At 28.9% G+C, this 10450-nt stretch overlaps 1 protein-coding gene across 13 annotated transcripts; it reads left to right on the top strand.

Annotated features, from left to right (window-relative positions):
• Positions 1 to 5582: 5582 nt before the first annotated feature.
• On the top strand, positions 5583 to 9952 carry LOC112710834 (DENN domain and WD repeat-containing protein SCD1-like). Of its 13 annotated transcripts, XM_072202869.1 has the most exons (10): positions 5595 to 5790; positions 6560 to 6582; positions 6995 to 7084; positions 7799 to 7852; positions 7965 to 8048; positions 8676 to 8768; positions 8871 to 8952; positions 9050 to 9154; positions 9502 to 9560; positions 9687 to 9770. In XM_072202869.1, the coding sequence occupies exons 1-6, from the start codon at positions 5721 to 5723 to the stop codon at positions 8766 to 8768; spliced, it is 414 nt and encodes a 137-aa protein (XP_072058970.1). In that variant the 5' UTR covers positions 5595 to 5720; the 3' UTR covers positions 8871 to 8952; positions 9050 to 9154; positions 9502 to 9560; positions 9687 to 9770. The 13 variants fall into 13 exon arrangements, with proteins under 13 accessions (XP_072058978.1, XP_072058970.1, XP_025619042.1 ...); XM_025763257.2 differs by having other exon boundaries at positions 9502 to 9952; XM_072202868.1 differs by lacking the exons at positions 9502 to 9560; positions 9687 to 9770 and adding an exon at positions 9242 to 9386.
• Positions 9953 to 10450: the final 498 nt, after the last annotated feature.

Raw genomic sequence — 10450 nt, 5'->3', positions numbered from 1 at the left:
CACTCTTCGATTTACTATGGGCATCTGTTCACGTGTATAAATCAAATCTCTTTGTTTCGATTTACATGTATACACAGATCGAAGCTATTTGTTTCGATTTATAGGTATATGTCAATTTGCATGTAATTCGAATCTAATAAATTGGATTTAGTACTGATTTTTGTAGATTCGATTTATATAGAAATAGATCTTGGGACATTCAGGTAGTCATTTTCGTTTTGGGGGATCTGGATAATTTTGGATTTCAATTAGTTTATTCTAGTAATTTACCCTTAAAATTATTAATTAAAAAATTTATTAAAAAAATTGTATAATAAAAAATATAATTAAAATTAGTGTATCAAAAAATATTAAAAATTTTAAATTTACAAAAAAAATTAGAACAAACTAATAAAGAGACTAATTCTGTCCACGGCATTCAATTTCAGGGACTAAAATGAGTCATTTAATGCAAAGTAAGAGACCAATTTGGTGCATATGTAATGATACATAGTGGATGACACATATACAAATAATATTGTGACATGTGGCATAATCTGACATGTGGAAAAGTAGTATTGTGACACGTGGCATAACTATCAACGTCAACATGGCACGTATTGCTGACCGACACGTCATCGTACCATTATATGTAGCCAAACCATGAGGTGACACATGTCACCAAAAGTCCACATCAGCGCGCCGTTAATAGAAAACAGGTCAGGGACTAATTAGTGCAATTGGAATCTCAGAAACAATTTTGATACACGACATCAATCTTAGAGACCACTTTGAGAATTTAGTCAATTTCAAACTCTCTTTACCTGTAACAAATTACTGAATTAGAGGAGCGATGCATCAAGACACATCACTGATGCCTATGAGACCAGAATCTTCTATTAAACAAGTGTTTACTTTTATTGAGTAGGTTAGTTGCTCGACAAGTGTTTATTTTCATTGAGTGACACGTGGCAGAGCAAAACAAAATAAAAAAGAATAAAAAACCAAAGGTCTGTGAGACTGTAAATAAGAAAAGTACTGGACGAAATTTTTGATAAAATTCAAATTCAAAATCATTTTACTATAGTGGTATATGGTTCACGGTGTGAGGGAGAGAGAAAGACAGGACGATAGGGAAAGAGATAAAGAAAGACAGAATGTTACAAAAAAGAAGAAAATATAAGGGTGAGAAAAGAAAACACGACGGAAGAAGGAGAAGAGGGTGGCGACGAAGGTGGCGGTGACAGATAAGGAAGCTAGATAGAGAGAGAAGGGAAGAGGATAAAGGAATGTATACTACAAGTTTGACAACCCCTATCATGTCCCATCTCATAGATCTATTTCAACTCTTCAATGTCAGTATTTGATTTGATCACTTCCTGTTCAATGCGTTGATTTCCTAATTAATCAAATCATGTATTAGATTTAGTTATGTAGATTCATCCTCGCTCCATCTTTACTACTCTCTGGCTGAGGGAATAAACTGCAATATCATTTGTGATTTTTTGTTCTTTTTTTCATTTTCGGAGATTTCTGTGGTTCTTTGTTTTTAGCTTTGAGTATTTCATGCAATTAGAAGCTTTGGTCTTCGGGATATGGGAGTGCTGGTTCAGAAAAGATAAGAGGAAGGAGAAGCCAGTGGAAGGTAAGAACAAAATCAAGTGCAAAATGAAGACTCTGAATTGCAGGTTATGGAGAAAATTTATGCTGGTAAGTGAAAGTTTTTTAGCCATTTTTTAATAAGTTTGTGCTACCCCTTTTGATTTTTGGTTTTTTCCACAGTTTAGGTGGATTGGGAAGGCTCTATTTTGAGCATTCTTTCTTGATTTACTATTATACCTATTATTCATTTGTTCAGTTCCAGGTCTTTCATGTATGATAAATATGTGATGCAATGATTTAGGGCTTATTCTTATGGAAAAAAAGAGGAAAAGTGAATGGATCCATTTGTTCAGTTTCAAGTCTTTCCTCTTTTTTTGTTGTTGTTTTGTTGAGTTTTTTTTTTCTTTTTCCATGATTGTTTTTATCAATAGATGGAGTGTCATTTGTGCATATGAGCACTGCAAATACAGTGTCGAGTGTGATGCTCTGATTCATTTATATGTTGAAGATTGGTTTTTAGTAAAGTACCTTACCTTAGTTAAGGCTTTTGGTGCCATTGTGGAATCATTTTCAAGATTTACTCTTTGTCGTTTATTTTTTAAGCTACAAATACATTTGGTTTAGATAGTTCTCAGGCTGTTGTTATGGAACTTCAATGAATAGAGAAGAGAAAATGCTTGGTCTATAGGCTATTTTTTTTTCTCAAGGATATCAGCAGGTCAGATTTATCTTATATTAATAAAACTAGCAAAAGACCCCGCACATATGTGCGGGTAGTGGGTAGTAGTGTTTAATTATTGTAACTACTCTTTAAAACATTTAAATAACTTTGTGATGGACTTATGTTATTGTTTTATAATTATTTATTTGTTTATCTGTATAGTTATTTATGTAAGATACATTGCGAAAAGTATTAATACTTAGAAAGTTATATAAATTGTTGAAGTACATCGTTAAATTTGGAAAGAATTTAATATATTACTAAAGTTTCTATTTCTATTAAACCAAGTGAAATGTATATGAACTTTACGAGATGATATAAACAATTGTGTACTACTAATGGAAAATTGATGAGTTGTCGACTTTAATTATAAATTGGATAAACTACATCATACTCTTAAATTGATTAAAATGGTATTGTTATAAGGCATATATCGATTTATTATACCTCCTTATCAGAGTTAACTATTTATGTATTTAACGCGAGAGTTTCTACACTTTAAATATTTAAACTTTTTTTAGTACATTATAATTGTAATTCATGAATATTTGACATTCATTGGTATGATTTATTGGTCTGTAAATATGAACAAAAAATATTGTAGTTAAGTCATGGAAGTTAATTAATATTCTTTTTAATATTAAGTATTCGATTTTGTATCAAGATGTAATCTGATATATTTGTATTTGAAAATAGATTACTAAAATTCTATATTACATACATTATATTTTTTTTATTGATTTCAACATACCATAACAACACATAATATAGATAAGGACTGAATTTTAAAAAGAATGTACAAACAAAAGACCAATTGCATGTTGTAGTGCCATTGTACTAAGTACTTCCATACTAAAGACGCTAGTTCCAAAATTAGTGCAATAAAGGCAAAACAAAAAATAAAAGAAAAATAGACACACCAAGTTGACATTACACAACACCACGACTTAAATCTAGACCTTAATAGGAAATCTCAGTAAAAATGACTAACAAACCCCTACACTTTTGTTAAGTAAAACTTTGCCATTTCTAAATGCATTATGTCATACTCATAAGTAATTTCAGTCTTACCTTATCGTCATAAACAATCCACTGAAACCTCCTTCTTGTATCATCTACGGGGTTATACCTAGTAATAAGGAAGATCATGGTCCATTGCTAAATTGTAATTTCATCCTACCACTTCATCAGTTAAACCTTCAAACACAATCTTCTGACCTTGTTGCATACCTTGACAACATGTACCTTAAGCACCTTCTTTTCTTTAAATGACCTTGTTGTTCTTGCATTGAGTAGATCTATCTCTCTTGCTAATAATCTCACCTACATAAATTGATAGATAAACTATATGATACACCAAAAAAGGGAAAAAAAAGTAAAAATAAAACTTCCATAATCGCTTCTATTTTGTTGGAATCTAAATATTTTTGACATGTTGCAAAATCTGCAAGCCACCTATATCATTAGCTCTCGAATTAATGTTTGAAAGTAAAGAAAACAAACTTATAGGATATGTTTATATTTAGAATCATGCATAACTACATATAAAAATAAATTAAAACTTAGCTTCTTTTTTGTTATATAAAAATAAGTAAAGAGACGTAAATATGTTATATTAATAGGATTTATAAATTATTAAAATTAAAGCATTACTAAGAGAAAGGTTGAAAACTAAGATTAATTTTTTAGAAACTATCTAGAGACATGTCTTAAGTTAGAGGTAGTTTATTATCTTTATAAATTAGATCTTGACATGTTCTGAATATTAATGAGCAAAACAAAATAAATTTATATTAAATCTACATCGTTGATATATCTCATATCATCAATCAGCAAGATATATGTCACATAGTTAATCATCAACCATATTAAAAGTTATAAAAGTGTGGAATTTAGTTAAAAAATTATACATGACTAACCTTCTTTAAATACATTTCAAAAAAAAAAAATACAAAACATCATGATTTTTCCATTTCTCCAACTACTTAAAAGTTATAGATTTACTTATACTGTAACTGTATCGTCAAATCCAAAACCACAGACTAATCATTAGTACCAAAAGTTGAGAACACGTTATTATACCAGTCGTCACCACAAATAGCTCGCAGCTTTCCTTCTCAATCAAAATCCTACTAAAGAAATTAATCGTGTAAATATTGTTAATAAAAATATTTTTTGAAATACATCATTCTTGATATTTTGTATATCAAACACACACATGACACATAAATAAAATGCAAAAATAAATAATTAAAAAAATTTATAAAATTTGAATAAAATTTAATTAGCATATACAAATTATTTCAAGTTTCAAATAAAATTAGAAGCTTTAATAAAATTTAATACAACATAGACCAATATCCAAATAAATTTATCTGCACTTTATTATTGTTGCAAGTTGCAACAGCAAACGTATTATTATATTAAAGGTTTACAAATGAAAGAATTAATTTAATTAGCATATACATGAATTGAGTAATTAATCTCTTGTTATGTTAATGTTTAATCAAGTTATAAAAGTTCAATATATAAAACCTAGAATGGTTAATTCCTTTAAAAATAGTTAATATTTTATTTGTATTTTTTAATGATTTTTTAATTAGTAAATTCTAGAATATAATTTAAGTAAATTTATAAAAACAAATAAGTATATATATTTGTTATATAAAGATGAAATTAGTTATTTTATATGTGTTCTTGACCAATAAAATTTATTATTTTTTCAATACTTGATTTACACTTTAAACATTAAATATTAATTTTATTATAAAATTTTAATAGTATAAAAAAAAGTATTAGTCTAAAGTATTGGCTCCTAATATTTCTCTAAAATTAAGTACAAACGTGTGTTATTTTATGCATAACTTTTTATATATAATCATATACATTAAGCCTACTTTTCATTGTAATCTTTTTTATAAAATATCATATATTATAAAATTTCAAATTTTATTATTATTTAATTATTAAATTTAACATTTTACTTAAATTTATTTAATTTGTTGCATATTTTTATTTTATTCATAAGTTATTATTTAATGAATATTTTATGAATAATATTTTAGCATGTCTAAAAGATCATTTTACTGTACAACTAAAAAAAAATTGAAAGTATTTTTTCAAACTTATATCCAATAAGGCTTGCTCAAACACACACAACAATATTTTTATCTATTTGAGGGAGTATTTTGGTGGAGGTTTTTAAAAATCTCCACAATACATTTTATTTATGGCAATTTAAAAAACCTCCTCTAATAATTAATTAAAACTAAATTTGAGAACAAAACCTAATTTTCTCCTTTTTTTTAAAATGAGAGACTCAGTTAGCTCATAGAGAACCCTAAGTCCCTAAGTTTTCTACACCATTTTTGCCGTTGTTCTCGCTGCCATTTCCGCTGCCGGCATCGTCACCACTGCCATGTTTGTTGCAGTAAAAAGCTTCTGGATCGAGAGCTTTTGGATCAGGGAGGTTGATGTTGGCCCCAATGGTAAGATCCGTTACAAGGATTTCATCGCCAAAATGGTTGCTAAATAAACTCCTCACATATCAGATCCTTGCAAATTCCATTCGTTCTGCTTTTGGATTTTTCTAAATATATTCTTTTTTTTCTCAACTATTTTTGTATTGCTGTTTCTTCTTCTTCATTTTATTTATTTATTTTTGGTCATGTTTGGTTTTTGTTTTATGCCGCTTCCTTTAATGGATGAACGGGTTAACCATGTTATGTGCATTTTGGTTTTTTGCCATATTAATGTCATCATGTAGCTAATAATGGATGGTTTTAGGGATTCAAAAGTTGCTTGGATTGAATATATGTGTATGGTGAGATCCGAAGCGGTCTTCATCTGCTTCTAGATCAATATCATTTTATTTTGAAGAATTTCATTTGTCTCTTTACATTTCTCTGTGTCTTTGTTATTTTGGATTTGATTATTTGCTATGATCATGATTCTCTATCTCTCCTTCTAATTGTGAATTATAATTAATTAATTAATTAATTGTTCTCTTGTCCTATTAATTGACATTTTTTCATTATTTCTAGTATTTTTGAAATGCTTTGTATATAGTTTATTCTTCATTATCAAGGAAAAAACTAATTGATTTATGGAGTAGTTTATTTTATTTGATTTTAATTTCTCTATTCTTTTTATCTGGTGGTGTTTCAAATGAGAAATTAATTTGTTCTATGTTATGGTGGTTGAATTCGATGGACTTTTATTGGAACTCTATTTCATTGATGATGGATTATTCTAAAGAAGTGGCATTTGGTCATTACAAGGTGCTGCTCTTGCTCTATTCTATTATTTTTAGAACATTGTCTTACTCTTCTACAGAATCAGAGTCGGTTGAGCTATGTTTAGTTTATTTATCAATAAAATCTTTGGAAATATTGGTAGTGCACTTGATTATACATAACTATTTCTGTATTAGATATATTGTAAATTTGTAATTAGGTGTAAATCTTTGTTTCAAGTATAGAAGGTTCAGACGCTGAGGAGTTTTTAGCTCGTGCAACACATCAAAATGCAAATCCACAATAAAATACCTTTTCTAGTCTCTATTATTGATAAAAAAAAATCATGTTTGCTTTTCTTGATTTACAGGTTGGCATGCATGTGAAGCAATTCTATTTGTTTCGAATGATGTTTTGCTTTCATTTATTTTAATTAATATCTTTTAATTTCTTATAGGTGGTTGTTGACCTTGATTATAATCGTATCATTACATCAGAAGAAATTCCACCTATTCCTGAGCCAGAATACAGCTTCTTGCGTGGTGAGGTAATCAAGTTATTATACCCCAATGTAATTGGAATTAATAAATTGAAGGCTGGAATATATAGAGTATTTGAGCATTATACTAAATTTGTGGCTAAGCAGTGGGGAGCGGATCATGACCTTCAGTTAAGGTGATCCTTCGATGGTAGATTATTCATTGTTTTCCATTCTTTTTAGGTTCACGGTCTCTGAATAAATCATATGAAAGTGAATGATGCTAGATTGATGAACATTTTTATGAATTCTTAATTTAGTTCCCTGGAAAATATTATGGTACACTTTATTCTAAACATTGCTGATTGATATTTATAATAAAATATTGAAATTTTCTCACATAGATGAACTTGATGCCTGCCCGTTATACCAAGAATGATTTGTGCTTTGCTCATTGTAGTTCTAATTTATGTTGTTTCTTGGTTCCTTGTGGACCGTCCAATTTATTGTTTTGGTTTCTTATGGACAGTCCAATTTATTGTTTAACCTTTTTGCCATTTTAAAAAGTGGTAGAACTTTTATGACCACTAATCCATGGAATTTTTATTTGATGATTTACTTGTGTCGTCTATTTTTAAACTATTATTAAACATTTGAGTCATTCAATATCCCCCCTCCTCCTCTTATGCAATGATTTTCAGATGTTAAAAACCAGACATGTTGGTAGTACAAAAAATGGTTTCCAGTATGATGTGTCTTATTGTCACCATGTTTCTTGTGCAGGATGTATTATTTAAGTTCTTTGCAACACTTTTAAGTGGCTATCAGAATTTCCTAGTATGAATATTCGATTTCTTGTTTCAAGAATTTAGTTTTCAATCTTCTATGAGAAAATTTTGGTATGACCTTTTATTGTTCATTTTCTTCTTTTTTCCTATTTTGGCATCAGGAAAATAGTTTCACTCAGGTCTTCAATACTCAAGCTTTCTTGAAGAAACAGTCTCGAGCTACTAACCAATCACCAGAGCCAATGGTAATTTTTAACTCATAACATGGGGTGTGTTCTCTAATTAGCAGCGATGGAAATTCCAATGATTAAATTGATCCTACTAATGATTAGATTTTCATTGTTGATTATGATGGTTAGAAATCTCATGGATGTACTAATGATAATTACGTTGGCTGGGTTTAAATCATGTTTTATCAAAGAAATGCTAATTCCATTCTTATTATTGCTGTAACCACCAAAATTTAATTTATATTATAATCTCTTTTTTGCACTCATCATGATGATGTGACATGATGGGTTTTGATTCAATGCAAGGGAGAGCTTCTATTCCTCAGTGACGTCTCTTACTAGCTAATTTAATTTGCATTGCTTCCACATTTATTTACTACTACTCTTACTGGCTAATTTAATTTGCATTGCTTACTCCAAATTTTAATTTTTCATACATAATAAGAGTTTAGTTGTGAGTTGTGACAGGGACAAGCTACCTTGTACGAGAGACTAGTTTTTTATGTTGTTAGTTATTTAATATCTAAAGATAGAGATGATGACGTGGCTTATGAATTACATGCTAAAGTGAGTTCACCCTTATGAATTACATGCTGTTAGTTATTTAATATCTAAAGTGATTGATTCTTCTTTTTGTTTCAGGTTCTATTAAGGATTCAAGAACTCGAATGCTCCAAGATAATCCACCTAGAACTCAAGGGAACCAATGCATATTCCAAAGTCAATTATCATTAGGCAATAATTCTCTTACTGGTTACAAAAATTGATAGCATCTTGTCATGGTTTGCATAGAAATTAATCCTAATATTTGATTTCATATTTGTGATTTAGATGCAGCTTGCAAGGGAAACAAGACAAGACACAGAAGAGGGAAATCAGAAACACTTCGTGCTCAGTACATAAATTCTAAGGAAGTGAGGTATGTGGTGATGATAATCATGCATTGCATAATCAATATTCAAGTTCAGTAATCAATGAAATATGCATCTTGAGCATGATTCATTTTTTTTCTATAGGGTAACGATTGGAACTTGGAATGTTGCTGGAAGAACATCAAGTGAAGATCTTGGAATTGATGAATGGCTTTCTACTCAAGAACCATCAGATGTTTACATTCTGGGGTAACCACTTTCTCAAGATTCCAATGCTTTATAATCAAATAACTGTCTTTTATTGAATCATAGTTGGTTATATCTCTGCTACCACAGTCCACAGGTTTCAAGAGGTAGTTCCATTGAATGCTAGAAATGTACTAGGAGCAGAGGACAATGCACCAATTAAATTTGTATATTTGTGACTATTGCATTACTCATTGCCAATATATAATTCTATAATGATAAATTAAATTGATAATTTTGTATATAATTGTTAGTATATGATTGCTAATGTATATAATGTGTAAAATATATAATTGTTTGTGTTCTATTTGATGATAACTTGGGATCAATGCAAAAAATCTCCATGGCAGATGCTAATAAAGTAACTAAATGGGATCTAATATCCTGCAGTCTTTCACTTGATGATAAGGTAATAAATTTATTTAGGTTTAAATTTTTGTAGATTCTTTCATAGTTGAATCAACTTCAAGAATTTGCTTATCAGTTGTTATGCTATTGCCTTCGATCTAGTATTACTTAATTTGAAATGGTGCAGGTAAGAGTTCTAAGGTTTACCAGATGTATTTTCTACTTCAGTTCATGAATATAAAATACCCCCTAAAGGTCTTTTGGGATTGCATTCATATTTTTATTTTGAAATTTTTATGTAATTAGATAATATTGAAATATTGTAGTTGTTGTTTTATTTTACTTTTTAAAGAAAAAATAGTAATAGTTTTGTAGAATAATACCATATAGAATTATGTTTAGAATTATTGACATTGAGAATTCTTTTTATATATAGAGTTATCCCTTATATTGAGAAATTGTATTATAAAAGATTTAGTTTTTAAATTTTGATATTAAAAAATAAATTTTTAATTTGAGAATATGTAAATGAAAAGAGATTAATGAATGATTTGAAATTAAAAATAAATAAATAATTACAAGATTTGTGGAGGTTTGAAAATATCACAAAATAGTTAATTTGTGTTAAATTAAAAAGTCAATTTGTGGGGGTTTCAAACTGTCACAAAAGTGATTTAAAACTGCCACAAAAGTTTAATATAAAACCCCCACTAAACATACACAAAACCCCCACTGAATAGATTGTGGAGGTTTTTAAAAACTTTCACAAAAGACCTCATGGCACCTCAAATTTTGGGGGGTTTTAGAAACCCTCACAAACCATTTGGTGGGGGTTATAAACCTCCACAAATAAAAAAAAAAAACTGCCACAAATAAATAAAAACCTTGTAGTGACATCAAACAAATTCTAACTATTTAATCACATAAACTAATAATATATACTCAGAAAAT

This window comes from Arachis hypogaea, chromosome 9 (genome assembly GCF_003086295.3).
Source record: "Arachis hypogaea cultivar Tifrunner chromosome 9, arahy.Tifrunner.gnm2.J5K5, whole genome shotgun sequence".
Classification (NCBI taxonomy): Eukaryota; Viridiplantae; Streptophyta; class Magnoliopsida; order Fabales; family Fabaceae; genus Arachis; species Arachis hypogaea.
Note: the sequence above shows the minus strand (reverse complement) of the source record. Positions and strands in the feature narration are given on the sequence as shown.